The sequence below is a fragment of the Haliotis cracherodii genome, unplaced genomic scaffold (genome assembly GCF_022045235.1).
Source record: "Haliotis cracherodii isolate W230 unplaced genomic scaffold, xgHalCrac1.p SCAF_1, whole genome shotgun sequence".
Taxonomy (NCBI): domain Eukaryota; kingdom Metazoa; phylum Mollusca; class Gastropoda; order Lepetellida; family Haliotidae; genus Haliotis; species Haliotis cracherodii.
The window spans coordinates 47,774,303-47,797,161 of record NW_027266264.1 but is presented as its reverse complement, the minus strand read 5'-3'; the positions used below and the strand labels follow the sequence as shown (position 1 = coordinate 47,797,161).

The 22,859-nt window shown below is 39.9% G+C and overlaps 1 protein-coding gene across 1 annotated transcript in view; it reads left to right on the top strand.

Annotated features, from left to right (window-relative positions):
• The window catches only part of LOC139478784 (TP53-binding protein 1-like), a 74,538-nt gene that overhangs the window by 24,732 nt on the left and 26,947 nt on the right, over nucleotides 1–22,859 (top strand). Inside the window, exons 15-24 of the mRNA XM_071261410.1 lie at nucleotides 152–256; nucleotides 822–921; nucleotides 1,134–1,243; nucleotides 2,072–2,189; nucleotides 2,865–3,033; nucleotides 3,600–4,235; nucleotides 4,355–4,577; nucleotides 4,773–4,933; nucleotides 5,238–5,384; nucleotides 22,073–22,859. Coding sequence (XP_071117511.1) covers nucleotides 152–256; nucleotides 822–921; nucleotides 1,134–1,243; nucleotides 2,072–2,189; nucleotides 2,865–3,033; nucleotides 3,600–4,235; nucleotides 4,355–4,577; nucleotides 4,773–4,933; nucleotides 5,238–5,384; nucleotides 22,073–22,859 — 2,556 coding nt within the window. The remainder of the gene's footprint in view (nucleotides 1–151; nucleotides 257–821; nucleotides 922–1,133; nucleotides 1,244–2,071; nucleotides 2,190–2,864; nucleotides 3,034–3,599; nucleotides 4,236–4,354; nucleotides 4,578–4,772; nucleotides 4,934–5,237; nucleotides 5,385–22,072) is intronic.

Here is a 22,859-nt window from a genome sequence, read left to right as displayed (position 1 = left end):
ACTCGTATAATAATCTCAATATGTCACTGTGACCTGTATAAACCGAATGTGGACCAGGTAATGCTATCCCCCAGTTTCTACCAGTTTGTGGAAGTCTAAGATGTGTACAGGAGACAGGAGTGGGAGATTCACTGTTCCATGTTTGTTACAGCCCAGGTGAGCAGTCAGACGAAGGCTGCATCCCCACCAGAGATGGCAGAGGAACGTGGAGCAAGAGCAAGTCAGTCCAAGTCAGCTTCAACATCCACTGACTCAAGTATGTGATTTAGGATATATTTGTAACTTTATGTTGCTGGGAGAAAGTTTATTTTGGGTTTTATGGCCAAAGTGAAAAATGCACAAGATTTAAAATTTAAGCAATCTGTTTCAAGTTTCTTATTTTTTGTCAGAAGTTAGTACCTGTGCTTGGGACCCGTGAAGATCCACGGTTGAAAAGGTCTTCATCAACCCATGCTTTCCATAAGAGGCGACTATGCTTGTCGTCAGAAGTGACTAATGGGATCGGGTGGTCAGGTTCGCTGGCATGGTTAAAAGCTTGTCATCATATCCCAAATATGTTGATCGATGCTCATGATGTCAATCACTAGATTGTCTAGTCCAGACTTATTTTCAGATCACCACCATATAGCTGGAATATTGCTGAGTGTGGCTTTAAAATACAAACAAACAAACATTTACAGCATTTTTTTAAATGTCCTGTGTATTAGCTGAAATTTTATCCCAGCCAGGTTCCTGAAATGTTTCTCAATTTAAAGCATGGCTGTGTTTGTTGAAACTAGAAGTGTATCGTAATGATAGGGACGATGTGTTTTTTGCCACAGATGGCTTTCATCTGACATTGCCTAAAGATGGCGCTTTGATTCATCCTGTCCAAGTTCCTCAGAGTGACAAGGGGGAAGATAAAACAAGCTCACCACACCAGTAAGTTAGATTACAAGATGAGGCATGTGTAGTTTAATTGGCCCCTACATATATTGGTCTGAGCCAATATCGTAAAATCTGGAAAGGATATGTAGCAGAGTAATTATGTTGTCATTCATTCAACAGATTCTTGTGAAATTGCTAAGCTGATACTGTATCCCAAATAGCATGAAGTTTGATGACAGGCACAGTACCACGGTTGTGTCTTGCAGAGATGAAGGAGATGCTGTAGATGCTGCTGTTACTGCTGCCCCCTCGCTGTCTATAGCGGCGCTGGTCTCACAGAGCCAGAGCACAGAGGAGACGACATTCAGGATACAGAGTAAGGAAGAGCACCACATTGTTTAACATAGTTGGAGCTCATGAAAGCGCTAAAGTCTTGATGCACCGGCACCACTGCATCATCACAAATTCTGCCGCATGTTTCGTTTTTATTTTCATTTAAAAAAAAATTATAATAAAATCCTTAAATATTCCATGTCTTGAACACAGATCCCGGCGGTGAAATGCTACAATACTTTAAAGATCGCGATCCAATATAGCAAGCAGTTACAGGAGTTTGTGTGCTTGTTTTGCCCTTTGCAAATTTTTTGAATGAAAACATGAAATTTTAATGTAAAGCATCACTGGACATTACGATTTACAAGTTATGGTATTTGTGTACTGGATGCGGGACAATGTTTCATACACAGAGATTAAGATTACATTTGTATTTGTCTCATAAAATGACTGAAATGAAAAAAAAGGCTGTCCACCAACACTACTGTTTATAAAGCCATTGCCTGAGGACCAATTCTTTTTAAGCCCTTTTATTGTTTTAAGCCTGAAGTCTTATTGTTGTAAATGGATCACCAAAATAAAACCACAGATGTACAATGAAAGTGAAATGACATGCAGGGATTTCTTTTGTAAAATCATACATATGTCAGACAGAGGGATCGTCGTCATTGGTTGATTTGCTTTCATTGGAGCAGTTATACCGACATCTGGGCCATGTGACATAATACAGAGCATGGTGTCTGGCAACAAGTGGATGATGCTGTCTAAATTAGAGGATAAACAGTTCTCTATTTGTGCTGAAACCCACTAGAAAGTGATGTATATGTACTGGTTCGTAGTGTAGCCTGACCTTATGACTCCCTGTCTGTAGAGCCAGACCTGCGGATGTCGGAGGAGGGGGAGGAAGGGAGCGAGGTGAATGTGTTCAAGAAAACACGATCTGGTGTGCGCAGACAGGTGGATCGCCAACTCCATCTTTCAGAGGAGAGGTATGAACTGTGTTTGAAATACTGCTGAATTTTCCAATGATAGAAATTGTTTGTATGGAACCAAAATGTCTTCCAATTTCAAATGATAATCATACTTGCCATAGGTTATATCAAATGTTTGTCAAAAAATTATGATCACCATGCATTTGAAACCTTGACAGCATTGTTGGATGAATAATTGTGAAACTGTGCTATGAACATACCTAACATAGACTCTGGCACATGTAAAAACATGTGAATGTAGCTGCAGGTCCTATGTGATACTGAATTTCAGATAAGCCTTCCTTTAGGGCAGCTTGACCTATCTGTCTAATGTGTGTATACATGCTGCTCCCTAATTAGTCAAAACATTTCTACTCAACATTTACACAGGACCCAAGTAGTCATCTTTAGTCAAAGGTGTGGTCCTCGGGTTGAGTAGTATATTAACCTTATGGGGATGCTGGCTTAGAATTGATACCCAGCAACCTATGCTTCTTGTACAACACAATCACTGGATTTTCTGGACCAAACTCGATTATTTACAGGCAGCCTTTGAATAGCGGGAATATTGCTGAGTGTGGGCCAGCACTAAACCGCAAACAAACGATAAACCTTTACATTTTGTGGTGAAGGTATTTGACCCTTGCTTGGAGCCTTGTAGATGGTAATTTGGTCTTGCCTTCCATTATGCAGTGAGGATTTCTTCAATGTAGAACTGAGAGGGAAGAGGAAATCAGGACCATCTGCTGAGACCAAGTCTCCGCCAACTGAGAAGAGAGCTCGTACAGGGGACATAATTCATATTGATCAAGATGCAGAAACCCAACCTGATCAATCTGTTAGTGAGAAAAAACCTGCACATGTAAGCATACTGTCAGTGAAAAATGTTATAATGGACATTTGACAAGATGGCCATGAATATCATGAAGAATAGTAATTAGTGAGAATGATAATGTTTGCTGCTGTTGCTAAAGAGCTAACTACATCACATTGTTGGGCATCATTGATCAACATGAAACCGGGTCATGGTGTCTCCAGTCAGTCACTCGTCACATTCTTCATATGGAGAATCTGGGGCAGAATAGGTCCCCCACTGGAGTCATAAGGTCCTCAGTAGCCCAGTAGCTGCTTACTCATCAAATACTATGCACACTTTAAGTCTGTTATAACAAGTATTTAGTATTTGATACATAGAACAAACAGAGGGGATAGTTTATCAACTCTTTTTGATATCTAAACACTTTATTATGCTTTTTGATACTTTAATACTAAGTATGCCAGAAAGTTGATAGTAGACATCATGATGGTAAATATGTCGTAAGTTCAGGTGTCACGATGCATCCAACCATTGCTTACAAGCCGAGTGATGAAGGTATATATATGTTAATGTGTGGAAGCTACATCAATATTCACTCTTGTCATTTGTAGACTCAAGAAAAGGTTAATGCTCCTGACCCGTTTGATGAAAACACAGAGATTTATGAAGTAGCTAAGAGTGTGGACATAGAAATGGTGGAGGATAAGGTGTCAAGCTCCCTACAGGAAGGAAGCTTGTTACAGCTGCAGATAACTCCCCAGGGTGATGGTGGAGCATCCCTAAGGAAGGAGGCTGAAGATCAGGACACACCTCTGCAGCACGTGCAGTCACAAACAGTCATGCAGACTGATGAAACCAGCAAACCAGTTGCAAGCAGGGGTGTGACTGCTCTCAGTCCAAAACCCAGCACCTCAAAACATGATTTGTATGAAAAAGAAGTGTCAAGTAGAGATTTGGAAAAGACCAGGAGTTCTCAATTTAAGGAGAAAGAGAAGCAGACGGTTGGAAAAACAGCACATGTGGACTCGACTTCAGGGTCGGTGGCGGACAGTAAGGGAGGCCGTCTCGCCAGTGTGAGTTTGTTGAAGGATTCGGGTATCGGTGATCCCCTCAATGTGACATCTGTGACGGAGACATCTCCTCAAGCTGCCCCCATGGTTTCTCTGCGGAGGAAATCCTCTGATCCTTACACCTTCCACGGGTCCCAGTCTCAGCAGATGACAACGGAACAGCCCATCACCAGCAGGGTTGGTAGTACATGTTGCACAGCCCAGGATATCGATGTTAATTTAATGGTTTTTATACAATTTTTGGATCAGTCCTGTGTAGTGTTAAAGATTATTATGATTTCACACTTTATTTACAGAAACCTTTACCAACAACCCCATTATCATCAAGGAAAAAACCTGGAAGAGGGCTGAAAAGAGTCAGTGCTAAAAAGGTTGCAAAAGATGATAGTTCCTTGTCTTCAGATTTGAAGGCATCGACAAGCAAACCAAGGCCTAAAAAAGTGCGCAAGCCTGTCACCAGGATCCAGAAGTTGCCTGGCAGAAAAACTGCCATACGGGACAAGCCAGAAGATGCTCCCGGTAATAGTACTAACTAATCTCATGTAGGTTTAGTGCAGGTATCACCTTGCAAGATTAGTTTATTGAACTGTCTAACAGATTTAGTGAATCTTAGCAATTATAGGTTTGTGAAGGTTAGTTATTGGTGGATTTACAAGATTACTGTGATCAGTTAGAACATATTGTGTTATACTTGTGATCCTTTGTTGTTGTCAGGAGACAGTGGTGAGCCGCAGGTGGCAGTCACCAGTCCCGGCACAGGGTTTGAGGCGGACGTGAGTCACTCCCTGCCCAGTCAGAGGTCAACAGAGAGACATGTAGCATTCCAGAACATCCCTGGCAGGCCACCATCATCAGCCTCCTCCGCACCAGGAGCGGTAAGACTGACTCTAGTTCCTCAAACATTGGATGTAGCTTTTCATTAATCAGTGTTGTACCAGAGTGGCAACGTCCTGCAATCTGCTGTTTGTGAGTTTGAATCTCTGATTTGTTATGATGATGATGACCCTTTACTGTCTGTATATGGTAACATCTGCATCATATGGGGCTTCCCTCCCACATTAGGCTGACACACTGTGTTGTAACTGATACGCTGTTCGAAGCAGGTTAACAGTCAACCTATTCATTAAAGATAACATTATGAATGACATAGTGGTGACAGTTGTTTCCTCATTGTTTCAGTCTGCAGATCTGTCCGACTCCCAGATGTCGGACCAGCTGACAGAGACGGTGATCATCACAAGGAAGAAGAAGACTGTTGAGATTGAGACAATTGTCAGAATACTCACCAACAGAGAGGGCAAGGTGGTGGGGCGGGTCAAGAAAGAGGTGAGTACAAAGTTCTCCAAGATGATCGGAAAAGAGCAGGGTTCACCCTTGGATTTTTTTACATGGACCCTTTATGTGAAAATTTCAAATGTTCCAAAGGTACACCCACACTTGCCCATACAGCACAATGTTAAAATGCCCCACTGTATTTGAAAATGTGGGCCTTTATTCATGAAGGAGCAGTGAGTATAGTTTTACGCCGCTTTTAGCAATATTACGACAATATCACGGCGGGTGGCATTAGAAATGGGCTTCACCCATGTCGGGAGTTGAACCCTGGTCTTCGGCATGACGAGCGAACGCTTTAACCACTAGGCTACCTGACTGCCCCTGAAAGAGCAGACGTAGGATAGCTGTTACAGTTATATTGTGTCTTACACAACCCCATTATACAAGGATAAGTAAGTAAATGCTAGAAATGTGTATTAAGATTGCCTAACTGGAAGTCAAGTGAGCTTATGCCTGTTTGTCCTGCATCTGTTGTGCGTTGTGTGTCGTCCATAGTAAACATCTTTTCCTTACAAACTAATGAAGCTGAAACTTCACATCCTTGTTCCCCCCACTGATCACACCCTTATTAGTTCAAGGAGTTTGAATCCAAGTTTCAGTATGGCCCTGTCTGCAGGGTAACCGTTCCAATTATCGTGATATTTTTAATATTGACCTTTGCACTTTGACCATGCTCCTAAATCCTTTGAAAAGCATTTTGTTTCTCTTGTATTTGTAAACATATTTTCATCAGAAAGCACCCAACCAATGAAACAGAAGTTTCACATGCTTGTTCTGTACCAATGATGACACCTGAATTTGTTTATGATGTTTGTATCTGATTTTTCAGTATTGCCCTCGTCACACATACACAAGCATGTATGGAATACAACAATGAGAAAAAGTACAAAATAATATACCTATGACATGATACATATTCATATGTTACTTGTATTCTTTTTATTCATCTAGTAGTATAGGTAATAGGGGTTCTGGACCACTTCCACTGGAGCTGGATTCATATACCTATACTGCTACTACAGGGGGAATTTTTTATGCCAAAATGACTATGCGATTCAACGATAGTCATGAGATTCAGCTCCAGCTCACCAATACCTGGGTCCAATCATTGCTTTAGATGAGTCTAAATAAAGCACCGATAAAGCGATATTCAACATTTTCATTAAGTTCTTCCTTCATTTTACTAGGAGACCAGACTATATAACTACACTCTTTTTGTAAATTGATAAGAAACAATTGATTACCGTATTTGGTTGGTTTGACATCACTGATATAATAAAAACCTTGTGGTAATTCTCTCCATTTAATAGTTTTTTCCATTATTATATATTTATGTAAGCATTTGTCTAAATGTAATCACACGATAGTAAGCAATTTATTTTTAATCTCCAACCAGTTCTTTGGTTTTGGCACGGAATAATTGACGCGCTTGTTGCCTCCCTTGTTCTATGAACTTTTTGTTATCGTCTTCGCTAATATCATTGGTCTTACGAGAATTTGATCGAATCTCCTGCTTCATTTCATTGTATTTGGTGAGTTCCGACAGCACTAAACGAAACTCATCCTCGGATATCTTACAATCGGCCACTGCTGTCGAAATATGATCCTCAATGCTGTTCAACTTTGCATCGGCAAGTATCCGAATACTATCGTGTTTTAATGCTTTCTTTTGCAACCTACGAGAAATGAATTTTATCGCTATTCCTGCCAGTCCCGAGGCTCCAGCCGCTATTTCCATGCCGAGCACGATAGGCACGGCGATTATAGTTGATAGTAAACCGACACCGGCTACACCGAGTCCCATGCCAGCCACTACAAGCGCGGTGTCAACTCCGTCCAGAGCATTCACGGCTCTGCGATACTTTTTATACAATCCAAGTCTCAACTCCCTATCCTTTTCTATTCGATGTTTTATGTCGTTTATTTGATGTAATCGAAATCCATCAACAGTTTCCATCATTTCATCGAGCGCTGGATATAAACTCATAGTGTATATTACGAATATATAATAGTCTTTAATTGGTCTTGCTTAAATGTTTTGAGAGTATACATCAACCTTATCAAATGTATATTATACGGCAAGAATATCTTAGAAAGAGAAATACTACCACTTTTAATAATTTGAACCCCCTCGAGGGATGTAACGGGTGATGCACCGACATGAATAATACTGCAACGTTGACGCTCGTGTTTCTTGAGCCATTTAATCGATAGACCTGGTAATATTTCGAAGGCATCTACCGGTGCATCTCCGAACAAGACTTCAATAATAAGCGTAGAAATATTAGGTATTGCACTCAAGTTCTGTTTAATATCATCGAATTCTGTAACCAAATTTAAACTAACATTTTGGATTGCCGGACGACTATATAACATATGACCTGGTTTTTCTGGCAGGGGAGTGACTAACACACTTTTTCGTTTTGACGGGATATAGGCCGCGAGTACGATGCCACTATTTATTATCTTAGTTAAATTATGTCCCTTATCCATCATCGCATAAGGTGGGGTAATGACGATATTAAGTAGCCACTTGATGTTTGCCTCAACCATAGTCCATTTATTCTCACTGTTGTAAATGATATTGTACGGAGTGGTTTTAAGGAGTCTACTGACGTCGACATCGCTCAAATCTTCCAGATTACCCGTGAATGTGACTTCTTTCCGCTTGTATACATTATCGTGTAAGTGTAAAGCGTATAACTTACCATTGGTACCGGGTTTACCGAATCCTTCTGTGTCTCCGATATCGGAAAGCGCAATTGTATTACATTGTCTTATCGTTCCAGGGCCTGATGCATCAACCATTATTTATAATATGGAGTGTTACACTTAAGTATCCTATATGTACAGGTTGGTTTTTTACATCTAATACAGAAATTTTGAGGTCTGAAATAATACCACGCTTCAATTTTTTATATTGTAATGATGAGAAAGATTCCGTTCTACCGCTATTGTATTTTTCATTTTTCACTGGAACACTTCTGAGCAAAGTTGAAGGACTTTCTTGTTGAATATTATCCGTTGTACTGATTTGATCAAGATGGATGCACAGCTCTTTATAGGGAACTAAATCGGGTAATGTATTTCCCTCATTTGATGAATCGACTATTATAGTATAATTGGTTGCAAATCCAATTGTAATTCTTAAGTTCCTGTAAGGAATTACACCCATTCCTCCAGGGGATAATTTCAGTCTCCCAGTCGCCTCATTTTGTGTTAGACTAGCTCCATAAGGCTTAAAAAATTCATCATTGAGTGAGCATACGCTGTAATACCCATCAGGTATAGTAATAATTCTATCTCCTTCATGTGTTAATATTATCTCATTATTTCCTCTCGCAGCACTTATATTGGTCCACCGTGGGTAATATGTTACATCGCATAGAGCGACTTCAAGTTGTCCATCCGAGTTATCGATAGTACGAAGCAGTTCAATAGACTGACTATTTGTTATTCCCAGGAGTGTAACATACATATCAAATATACAATGATACTATATCATAACTTAAATATGGAATCAACCATTATTTATAATATGGAGTGTTACACTTAAGTATCCTACATGCACAGGTTGGTGTTTTACATCTAATACAGAAATTTTGAGGTCTGAAATAATACCACGCTTTAATTTTTTATATTGTAATAACGAGAAAGATTCCGTTCTACCACTATTGTATTTTACATCTTTCACTGGAACACTTCTGAGCAAAGTTGAAGGACTTTCTAGTTGAATATTATCCGTCGTGCTTATTTGATCAAGATGAATGAACAACTCTTTATAGGGAACTAAATCAGTTACGCCGCCAATACTTCCCATATATGTAGTTCTGTCATTAAATATTATTTCCTGCCCCAATCCAAGTGTGTTTGCTAAGTTATCACCAATAATTATATCTGGTCCTTCATGGATGATTTTCACTGCCCCAGTGGACTCATTTTGTGTGATACTAGTTTTAGGAGGATGAAAATATTCCTCATTAAAAAATTCATCATTGAGTGATCTTATGCTGTAATACCCATCAGGTATAGTAATAGATGTATTTTGGTCATCTATTTTAAAAATCTTATTATTACCTCTCGCAGCACTTATATTGGTCCACCGTTGGTAATACGTTACATCGCATAGAGCTACTTCGAGTTGTCCATCCCAGTTATCGATAGTATGAAGCAGTTGAATAGACTGACCATTTGTTATTCCAGGTAGTGTAACATACATATTAAATATACAATGATATTATATCATAACTTAAATATGAAATCGAGATACATTACTAATCAATCGATTATAGTAACTGCCTCTGGTGCTGAATTTTTAGTTAAATTCCCCGATATCTTTGAAAAATACAGAGTCACGGCAACTAGCGATAAAATGGTGCACGATTGGTTTCACAATCCGATGCAATTTTGGCAGAATCAGTTAAACTTTGCCATATGGTGTGCCACAACGGGATGTGGCGTATCTCTTTACGCTCCAGGATTTGAACTGAATAAGTCTGTTATGTCATTTCACGTATACTATCAGATAAGACGTATACTTAAAGAAATTAGTGCTCCGTTACCGCATGATCGAGCGTGGAATTCCACAAATAATAATTATGATAGGTCCGCGTATGAGCGTATTTGTCAGGAATTTAATGTTTCTACGAGTAAAGATTGGCGTATTAAAGGAGCAAACCATGGTCTAGGTGTTCCTTACACAGAGGAAAATAAATCCGTCAAAGAAGAAAGCGATTATGTATATAGAGAACTTAATAAACCTCCAGTTAATTTTGGTAAGTTGTATAGTACCAGCAAACTTTACGCAAGAATATATGATCATTGGCATAAAACCGGTGATTGGTATAAAGGCTGGGAACTTTATAGTAACGATTGGAGAGGGGATATTATGAGTTTTAAGAGTGGTTTAATTTATATTGTTACAAAATTTATACAAATGAACGATACCGCAAACGCTTGAAATGAATTTCTTAATGATAAAACGGAAAATAATTTTACTAACCCAGGATTTGTAAGAGTTAATGAATCGATAAGAACTTATGTATGGGCAATTCTCGGAGCGCAATCGCAAACACGAACGTCCATTATCGGTTCTGGGACGGCGCTCGATGCGCAAAAACAGTTTGTCGCAAACGTGGAGGACGCCATTAATTCGCCAGTTGACATACCATCGTCTATAAAGCGTTTTCAAGATGCATTACAGTACGCTCAATCCAAAGTGGACTACGTTTATGCGCCGGGACTATACATGTCTCCGAGTAATATGGAACTTAAGATCGGTCAAGTGATCGGTTATAATAATAAAATTGTTATCGCTACCGATCAACAAAAACCAGGTATAAATTCAGATATGAACGTCGAATTAGTAACGCAAACGATCACGGGTGAAAAGGGAATAGTCAAGCCGCAAACATCTTTTATCGCACAAACATCTACTGATGCGCAAGTGTCACCGCATATTGCGGCTAAAAATCAACAACATATCGATGAAAAAACAGCGCTTGTAGTGGGTGGAGTCTCGGTTGGCTTACTCATGATTTGGTTAGCGAACTGATTTGGTGGTTAAATAGTTCTTAGCGAATACGTACAACAGCCCTGCAATTGCTACGATCAACCCCCACAAGTTTTGACTAAGCCAAGTGGTGGTCTTAGCTAATAAATTCAATAGCCAGGAAACAACACTCCCAATTATACCGGGAAGTGCAGCCGCGGCTTTCTCAGCTAGCTTTCCCAGTGCTGAACCTAATGCTTTTAAATGCTTTTTTATCCACTCTCTTATACCGTTTTTATCATTAGGCGGTGTACTACCACCTGTACTACCACCTGTTAACGAGAGAGTCAAAGTCGATATAATAAATCCCAACGCGGTTAAAATACTAGCAATTGTTATTCCGTGTTCTCTGAACAATGTTTTAATTTTATCGGCCAGTGTAGTATCATCGTTTAGGACTTGATCGATAGTTTCTCGAATACGACTGATTTGCGAACGAAGTGCCTTTCTATTACTGGAAGCCGCTTCGAGGCGGGCCAATCTTTCCTCTTCTAGGTTACGCAATCTTTCAGCAACGCGGCGTCTACTGAATTCATCGCCCGCCTGTTCGAGTTTTGTTTTCTCTTGAGCTATATGTTTGTCGATTTCGGATAGCTTGGCTATATTATTGATGAGTTCTCCCCGCATAGTTTGCATTGCCTTGTCAAGACCTCGTAATTCCCTAATACTGAACTCTGAATGTGGTACCTGTAACGTTGAATTATCGTAGTAGGTATCTAAGATTTCTCCGAGTCCGTCCGAGGCCACCATCGAGGCTGCTTCCAAATCATCTGTATTAACGAGTTCTTTCCTCATAGTCTGAAGAGCCTTAGTAGTCTTCGCGGGAAGTCGTCGGTAGTCTACAAAACCTAATTCATCACGAACAAAGCCGATGCCTTTTTTAGCGGCTATCGTAGACAAGGCTAGGGGCTTACGAGTACGAGAATGCATAAGATCAATATATGAGCGCCACGCAGTCGCAATATTCCTTTACTATCTATCTCAAACTTTGAATATTCACGACCTATTGGAGTAACATAATTTTTATCATCTTTTAATGCATCGTAATAATCATCAACGGCTGGTTTTAAAAGTTCATCATTTACGGTTGGGATCATAAAGCTGGTTTCATCAGTACCCTCTTCGATTGTACTAGTATCAGTTATGTTATCTAGATCAAAGTCATTATGTTCAAAATCAGTCATTTTTATATTAAACATAGGGTACATGTTTTCAATATAACAATGTCTTCGCAATACGGACGCAAGTTAAACCCACAACGCAGACTTCGAGATCCATTAGGGGTCAAAGCAATTCGTCAGTCTGTAACTATAACTAATAACCCTAGTACCATCGATCAGAATCAAACGCTTCTGGTTCGCTTTCCTAATCTCGGCGCACACGATGTGTTAGTTCCGGGAACTGTCCGACTATCATTTACGATTGTTTTGAATTCTACCGACGTTAACAGGGAGCCGGTTCAGAACTTAGGTCGTGCTATCGTTAAGAAAATCGCTATTAAAATTAGCGGTAATGAGGTTTTGAGTATCGACGATAGCGATGTATACTATTGTTACATAGATCTCTGGAGAACGGATAAAGAGCGGGAAAACTTACAGTACCAAGGTATTTGTAATAAGAACACATTGAGACTGCGCGTAGATGCTTCTAGTGGTGATGGTACCATCGTAAAAGATCAGGCCGTTGCCGACGCATTAGGTAACCGATTCTATATTCCCCTAGACTTTGAATTACTAGATTCCCACATGCCATTTTATCAAGCATCCCTGGGCGATAGGTTAGAATACGAACTCACTTTTAACGACTACGGTAGAGTAATCAGATCCGCTAATGTAGATGCTAGCTATTCCATTGACAATATCTCGCTCGAGTACGATATGATAACGGATCCCGAATTAGCCAGACAAATTCGTAACCAGTATTCGGGAAGTTTAGCCATTTTGTACGATCGCGTGCTGCGACATCGAAAGATCACGAGGGACAAAAAAGATACTTTGTGGAATATCAATCTAAACGTCCCCACGAGGTCGTTGAAGGGTATTTTAATGTTGTTCGAGGACCCCTCCGATGCGTTTAAAAGAAATACTGAGAAGTTCTACAATCCCAAGATTACGAAAGTAGAATTGACTATCGAGGGCGTTCCTAATCAACTATATAGCCAAGGAATGCTATCGCATCACCAGTGGGATGAGATTAAAAAACTTCCTTCTATAAAACGCTCTCCGGAAGTTAACGCGGTCGTGAAAGATCTGTCTCTCGGGAGTGTATCGATGGGTGAATACCTCACCTCGAAGTACGCGCTATGTCTCGACATGCGAACAACGGACGATGACCAATTACACGGCAGTGGGAGGAAAATAGAAAATGCTAGCGAGGGTGTCACCATACAGATATCGAAGCTCCTCGAAGCGGCTGGTAAATTAAACATATATTTGTACGTGATTATGGATGCGCAACTTAATATACAAAATGGGAGATTCGTGCAAGCGATCTATTGATAATCTTTTACCTAAAGATCCGCACTGCGCTATCATATGCGGGCAAACGGGCTGCGGAAAAACAGCCTTTATTCTAGATATTTTAGAAAGTCATTATCGGGACGTTTTCGATCATATTATTATTCTGTGCCCGACTATAAGCGTTAATAAAACATACTTATCCAGAGATTGGGTAATGAATGACGACGGAATACACAGAGTCGATCCGGGCGATCGTTTACAAGACTGTCTCCGAGTATGTCATGAAAAATACAAAGCAGCATCAACCCTTTTCGTAATAGACGACTGCAGCGCGAGTAAAGAATTAACAAAAAAGAAAGATATGCTTTCGTATTTAGCATTCTCCGTTCGGCATACTCAACATAGCGTTTGGGTACTTACTCAAAAATACAACTCTGTCCTGAAAGATCTCAGAGAGCAGACCAAATGGGTAGCGCTGTTTCATTGCAAAGACCGAGATTCATTCGAGGAATGTTTACGCGAAAATGACGTCATTTATACCAAGAATGAATGTGACAAAGTCAGAAAAGTGTTAGCTGCAACGAAGCACTGTAAACTCGTATTAAAAACCGATCAACCAGCTGCTTATGCAATTGCTTAGCAAAATGTAGCAAAATTGTAGCAAAATGTAGCAAAATGTAGCAAAATTATAGCAAAATGTAGCAAATTGAACATTAGCGGTTAATATTACATAAAATGTGGTTCGAAATCATCATTCTTTCACAACAGTTCATTATTACGGGATGTATTGGATATGTCATATTATATTATGTTAGACTTAAATATCTCCTTAGGTATTACATTATGGAATGCGACGAACTCATCGAACAAATGCTCAAAGAATCTGATCCTGATCAACATGCAGATAAACATAGAGAAAGACTCGCGGCTTTGGTAGCCGGTGGAAAATGTTCCCAATATTTGGGAGAAAATTATACCATCGAAAAAATTGATAACATGACCGACGAAGAAATTAAAAAACTGTACGCGCGTTACGAGTCTAGACTGGGAGCTACAATGACTAAAACTATAGGGTCGTCTATATTACAACTATACACAGTCATAGCTAGTACGTTTCTCCCCATCCCGGCAGAACATCGCATGTATTTATGCGAATCTCTAGAGAAAGACCCATTCATCGAACACGCTATAAGCTCAGTGAGCTGTGAGTTTTATCATAGATTCGGAATGTTCTTAGCTCCGCTCACCACAGCTTTAATAACGGCTAGGTATTGTCAATTTAAACATACGTGCCCACTTAATAATAATGGAGACACAACAGGTGACACCACAACAGATTGCGCAACCACAACAGATTGTGGAACCACATGTGAGTGAGGATGCACCACAAGTGAATGAAGAACCACCAGTGAATGCACCACAAACACAAAAACAAGCTAGAGTTACTAAGAACCCCAAAAAAATAGCCGCAGGAAGAAAGGGAGGGCTGGCGCGCAAAGCAAAATTAATAAATAATTCAAATCCGATTAAAACATGGGCACTAGTAGGAGTTGCTGGTATAGCGGCTGTATGGTTCTTTTATAAGACCGAAGAAGAGAAAACGTCACCCCCGCCGCAACAACAAGTTTAATTAGAGGTTAGTCCTCATATAATGCTATAAGAAGCATGACTACTCCAGTTACAGACGGTAAAATGTTGGTAAACGCGACTTATCATTCAGCGGTGGTCACCGGCTTGGCCATTGGCTATGCCCGTATGGCTAAAATGCTTACTAAAGCCACACCTCCCAAGCTAGATTTTAATGGATATGACATAGGTATGATGATTCTGGATATTGGATTAGCAATGGCAACGAAGGATATGCTCATCAAACAAGGACTTATCCCGGAAGACATAATGAAGTAATTAAACATTTGAATATTTTATATTATTGAACATATGGCATCAATTGCGATGATGGTCGGTGGAGCTGTTGTTAATGCTCTAGCTTTTTCGGGGAGTAATTATTTATTTTCCAGTATGAGGGAATCAAACGCTAAAGAAGTTGAAGAGGAGCGTAAACGACATAATAAAGCATTAGAACAATACCAAGCAGCTCAGTTACAATATACGCAGCAGAGAATGAAGAGATTAGACTTTATTCATGAAAAACTGATTAAGGAAGGACATTCAATTCAAACGTTTAAGGATGTCGAATCTGCCATGCACGAATACTACCTCGTTTATGGGAAAAAACTCGACCCAATACCTAGACCAACAATGAGTCAGTTTTATACACCGTCAGAGGCTCAGAAAGACCGAGAGGTCGCATTTGTTATTATGGGGTTATCCGCTGTATTGATTTTCAGCTATACAATAGTTTAGATGTGATTTGCATTTAGACAAATGATATGATAGATGTATATACCATGAATAACTGCAAGTTTACACTCATGGGGAAGACGACTCTATGTAACCGCCGCTGTGTTGATGTTTACTGCGGTATACACAATTATTACATCAAGCGTGGACACATAAACTATAAGTGTTCTGAATGCGGGATAGGGGTCAAAGGTCATTATTGTTTATGTAAGAAACACGGTGCTGATAGGGTCAGGAATCAGATTATTTATGCTAGGAAGAGAGATTACATCAATGAGAGGAATAGGTTGGGGAGGATACGTATTTAGATATATGAAAACAACCAATTAGACAAATGAATCATTTTGCATATACCATTCAACCACAATGGTTTTTGTCAGAGAGTTAAAAGCTATGGCAAAGCAACGTGGTCTACGTGGACATTCTCGAATGAGAAAAGCTGAATTGATTACCTTACTCGGTTTGGAACCACCCCAGACTGTTAGAGAACTCAGAGTTCGAGCGAGAAACAGTGGGCTGAGAGGTTATTCTCGAATGAGAAGAGCTGAATTGATCGCTTTACTAGATAATAATCAACAAGACGAGGATGATGATAATCAACAACAACAAGAATTAATATTTGTACCCACATCCGCCGGCGTTGGTAAATATCTAAGAGGTTGGAAGATGGATATTAATTCCAACATGGATGTTAACGATATTAAGCCCATCATATCGATTAAAATTAACGAGGAATTAGATGATTTACAAAGTATAAAATACCAGCTGACGATTAAAATGACATTGAGTAAAAGTAACGCAGACGATAGCGTCGAATATACCGAACCATATTTCCGTAGCAATCAAGAAGTTATAACCGAATCCGATACTATAAACGCATCATTAGATACATCAATTCAGAGGATACAGGAAACTTTAGAACGCTGGACTAATAGAGGTTCGGGTTGGGGTGTGGATAGAATCGATAGTTTATATTTAGATATAGCGAATTATATGCCTTTCAAAGGTGGATCTTATATAGATTTACCCCCGTATTATAAGAAGAAAAAAGCCATAATTAACGTAAAAAATAAATCCGATGATTGTTTAAGAATGATGATAAGATCTGCATTGTTCCCCGTAGACAAGCATCCGGATAGACCTTCTAGCTATCCCCAAAACGATGGACTCAACTTCGATGGTATAGACGAACCTACACCAATATCACAAATTGATAAGGTGGAAAAGCAAAATAATTTAGCTATAAATGTTTTCGGACATTCTAAAGGAATTGTTGTACACAGAATAAGCTCCGCTCCGGAACATATTCCCAGAATCAATTCATTTCTGATCGAAAAAGATGGTAAATATCATTATACGTGGATAAAGAGTTTAAACAGGGTGCTATACGATCAAACTAAATATAAGGGAAAGAAATATTTCTGCGAAAGATGCCTGCATGGGTACAGCAGACAAGATCTATTAGAATCGCATAAAGAAGACTGTAGAGGTGTTGGACAGACAGCTATCAGGATCGATATGCCTAAAGAGGGAAAAATTATATTAAAATTTGAACATTATTGTAATCAAATGCCAGTACCGTACGTAATTTATGCCGACTTCGAAGCGCTTATCAAGCCCATAGAAAATACCAACCATAATAATCAAGAGAGTAGTTTTACGTACAAAACTCAAGAACATATTCCTTGTGGGTTTGGATATATAGTTGTAAGGTATGATGGGAAAACAAACACTCCCGTGATTTACAGAGGTCCCGATGCAGCTGGAAAGTTCCTAGAATATCTACAAAATGAAGAGAGAATAATCAGGGAAGAATTATCGTGTAAGAAACCCATGCGTATGTCGATAGATGATTGGAGGGCCCACAAGAAGTCAACGAGTTGTCACGTTTGTAATAAACCTCTGGATGGGGATTCCGTAAGAGATCATTGTCACGTCACGGGTAATTATCGGGGAGCCGCTCATAACGAGTGTAACTTGAAACTAAAAATGAATGCTCAAACAATACCCATCCCCGTTGTGTTTCATAACCTTAGAGGATACGATTCACATCTCATTATGCAAGCTATCTCAAAGACCGACGGCGGTTTAACGTGCATTCCTAACAATATGGAAAAATACATATCGTTCTCGTTGACTAAACCTATACATTATAGGGACAAGGATGGGAAATCTAGAATAAAGCAAAGTAATGGGCTTAGATTCATAGACTCCGTACAGTTTCTGTTATCTTCCCTGGACAATTTAGCTAAAGCGAACAATCCCGATGACTTCGCTATAACAAATCAATATACAGATAAGATAACTCGTCATTTGCTGCTGAGAAAAGGTGTATATCCTTACGAATATATGGATGATTGGTCTAGATTCGAAGAAACTGAATTACCACCCCTCGAATCATTCTATAGTAACTTAACGGAATCTAGAATAACAGATGCCGATTATGAACACGCTCTTAAGGTCTGGGATAAATTAGGTTGTAAGAATTTAGGTGATTATCACGATCTGTACTTAAAAACCGATGTACTGTTACTCGCCGATATATTCGAGATATTTAGAAAGACGTGTTTAAAACAATACAGCTTGGACCCGGCATGGTACTATTCCAGTCCCGGACTATCGTGGGATGCATTGTTGAAGAAGACCGGCGTAGAACTAAAACTACTCACAGATTACGATATGCACTTGTTTATTGAGAAAGGATTAAGAGGGGGTATATCGATGGCGGCCAAAAGGTATTCCAAGGCTAATAATAAATTAGTGGAAGGATATGATCCGAGTAAACCCGACACGCACATATTATATCTCGACGCTAACAATTTGTACGGATGGGCTATGAGTCAACCTTTACCCACGGGTGGTTTTGAGTGGGTCAATGTGAATGATATCAATAATAATGATGAGAATAAAGGGTACATACTAGAAGTTGACTTGGAATATCCGAGTTCCTTACATAAAGACCATAACAGTTATCCGCTAGCTCCCGAAAGATTAATGGTTAATAAAGACTGGATGTCGGAATATCAACGTTCATTGATGGGTAATAATAGGTTAGCTAACGTAGAAAAACTCGTACCAAATTTGATGGATAAGACAAAATATATAGTTCACTACAGAAATCTCCAGTTGTATCTATCGTTAGGTATGAAACTTAAGAAAATACACAGAGTTCTTAAGTTTGATCAAAGCCCTTGGATGGAGCCCTATATAAGGTTGAACACAGATTTAAGAAAGATAGCCACCAGCGATTTCGAAAAGAATCTATATAAGCTCATGAATAACTCGGTATTCGGTAAAACTATGGAGAATCTAAGGAAGCGTGTTGATGTTAAATTAGTCAGATCTAATGAGGAAGAAAGATTCAGGAAACTCATAGCCAGTCCGGCTTTTAACAGAAGCAAGATATTCGATAACGACTTAGCCGCGTTGCATATGCAGAAGAGTAATATAAAATTCAACAGACCGGTGGACGTCGGTATGAGTATTCTCGACTTGTCAAAACACTTAATGTATGACTTTTATTACAACGAACTTAAGAAGCAATACGGTGATAGATGCGAGGTGTTATATACCGACACAGATTCTTTGTTGATGGAAATACAAACCGAGGATGTGTATAAAGATATGACAGAAAAAATAGATATGTACGACACGAGCGATTACCCAAAAGATAATCCACTGCACAGCGTAGTAAATAAAAAGGTGTTAGGTAAGATGAAGGATGAATGTGCTGGGACTCCTATAGCGGAGTATGTAGGATTAAGACCTAAGATGTATTCTATAAAAAAGTCCGATAATGGAGAGATAAGAAAAGCTAAGGGTGTTAAGAAGTATGTGGTAAAAAAGCATATCAAACACGAACAGTATAAAGAATCATTATTCAATGGTAGAACGTTCAAACACGAGATGAACTCTTTAAGAAGTTACGATCATAGGATATATGGATTAAGAATGAACAAGACATCATTATCCCCCTTAGATACAAAGAGATGGATTGATAATGATGGTGTAACTACCTATGCTTATGGTTATGGTGGTAATACCGTACCATCGGGAACTATGAACAACTCTTCTCGTACAAATGCCCTGCCCGGCCCATCTTGAAGATAATAAAGAATAGGCTCTCCTTCTTTCGTAACCAATCGACTAATGTTATACGTCTTAAGGGACCATATGGGATCGGTTGCGCGACGTAGGCCTCCTTCGAGTTCACCTGCCTGGTATAAATATCTTACCCTTACTCTATCCGAAAGTTTTCGTTCTTTGCCTCTCCTCGGTGCTGAAGATTCGGAAGTCACGGATTTCATTTTAATCGCATCGGATGGTTTCTTCCCTATTAATCTCGTTACTTCATTATTCAGCGCTGATACAACGGCTGATAATCGTGTCACCCATTCGGTTGATCTCAATCGCTCGGATTTCATTTCGATCCCATACTGATAGCCAAACAAACGTTCCGCTAGAGTCCGGTTAAATCTTTCGACGATAGCTTGACTGCGGTGGGCCTCTCTTTCACCACGGACGATTTTGACGTTGTGCTTTGTTAAGAGTTTAGTTACCGATCCCATAAACTCGCGACCGGGATCTACTTGAAATAGCTTAGGCCATTTTAGCGGTCCGCGTTTATATATGCGACTCAGTGCATTAGCTACTTCTGTTGATTCTTTCGAGGTTAATGGCTCAGCCTCTTTGTATCGACTAGCCACATCCACTACTGTTAAAGCGTATTTATACGTTTTGCGTTTTACCTTATCATGAGGAAGAAACAACAGGTCAGCCTGATGAACTTCATTCGTCGTAGAAATATCAAACTTCTTCCTCGGTATATAACGCGGTGCCGGTAAATATATTTGCCACATCGCTTGTTTCTTTAACCAATCCTTGGCCACATCTTTAGATACCTTAGCAGCGGTGGCTAATTTTTTTATTGCTCCTACACCTTTCCAATATCCTCGTGGGCTATAGTAAATTTTATTCATTATTAATTAATATTGATATTTCGTTTAATACAAATCATGACTATCGTTGAATCGCATAGTCATTTAGGCATAAAAAATCCCCCCTGTAGTAGCAGTATAGGTATATGAATCCCGCTCCAGTGGAAGTGAGCCAGAACCATCATTACCTATAAAAATTTATATCATAGACTCCAGGTGGTGGTCAATTTAGTTTAATCTCATGACTATCGTTGAATCGCATAGTCATTTTGGCATAAAAAATTCCCCCTGTAGTAGCAGTATAGGTATATGAATCCAGCTCCAGTGGAAGTGGTCCAGAACCCCTATTACCTATACTACTCATCTTGATAAGATTGGGGACAGTGGGGTTCGCCTAGTGGTTCAAGCGATCGCTCATCACACCGAAAACCAAGGCTAGATTCCCCACATGGGTACAATGTGTATAGCCTATTTCTTGTGTCTGCCGCCATGATATTGCTGGAATATTGCTAAAAGAGGCGTAAATCGACACTCATTCACTATAAACATATTACAGAACATACACTTTGCTTATACCTAAGTCCAATACACAAGTAAGTTGAATTAAGAATATGATGCTAGTTACAGTTCTATGTACAACAATGGTTAAAACACATAGTAACCCACCCAAGTCTCTAGATAACTAAAGTAATAATGACTTGAACTTACCCAATGTGACACTGGGAAGATAAGTTGTTCTCAGTAGTTGAATTGACAAAATATGCCGACTGGACAACAGAAGTTGGGACCTGGCTATTTCCATGATTGAAGAGATCATGCAGAACCCGAGAACAATAACAACCTAATCACAGGCCAAGCTGTGACTGACATGGTGACAATAGCCATGAACCTCAAAAGAAGTTGCTGAACTACCCAAGCTTACTTTCCTATGAATAAGTAGATCTGTGAAAATGTTGAAGTTAACATTAATTAGGATTAAAGTTAAGGATTAAAGGAAATAAATGTTAAATATTTTAGGTTAAGATTATTAATCTAATTCATCTTAGTTTAATTTTGATGCTTTAAAATGCAACCACATACTATTTACAAAGATAATGCTACACATGTACTACTGAATGTTGCTGTGTGTGTTTACCTTCACTGCACATGACCTCCATTTACCCTGTAGACAATTCAGTGATTGATATTATGAGCAATGGATCACACCGTTATTGACACCAAGCCCGTCCACCTGATCTTTTTGGTTGCCTCTTCTGACCAGCAAAGGTTGCTGGAGACGAGAACCTAGAACACGACAAATGTATTCTTGATGGATATTCTTCAGCATGATACAGTTCACGTATAGTCATCTCTTTGTCTTTGTTATTTCAGGAGGAGTGTGGTGAACCCTCGTTTACTACAACGTTCCACAGTGAGGAGACGAATGTGTTACCCTTAGTTTCCCCGTCTCGGACTGCAAGTTCCCTCACTCCCGGGGACCTGGCAGATGTCAGCTCTGGGTTTTCTAGATCCAACAGCACAGGCTCTAAAGGCAGCAGTCTGGAGAAGGGGATGACAAGTTTAGATCTGGCACCTCTGTCGAGGAGAGAGGACTCCTTCCAGAGGCTGCTGACATCCAGCTCCACCAGACTGTCACTACCTCACAGCAACTTCTCCAGCATCAGTTCTCCTTCCATCTCCAGGACCGAAGACGCTCCTAAACTGAACGTTGCCAGAGAGTCAAACAGAACCCCTGTGTCAGACATCGTGGATGAAGGACGAGCAGTGAAGACTCCAGATGCATCTGTTATTGAGAAGACGGACAGTCATATAGGTGCAGTTGTCAGCAGCGCTGGTAGTCGGCGCACGTCAGACTCTCTGTTCACGAGTCCCGAAATCCGAGAAGATCCTGCCGAAGCAGGCCATCATGGAGCACTAAGGACTGAGGTCAGTAGCCACCCAAGTCCACCACTGAAGAAACGACCTGCTGATTCCAGCCAAGATTCATCAACAGAAATCACATCAGCTCAGCGACCCCGGACACAGGAGAGTGGTGGGTTTTCTATACATGGGTCTGTTGGGCAGCGGAAGCAGGCAGAGTCACCACTACATTTGCTGCAGACAACAGACTCTGATATTCCACCATCACAGAACCAGAGAATTACAAGATCCGCTAGGG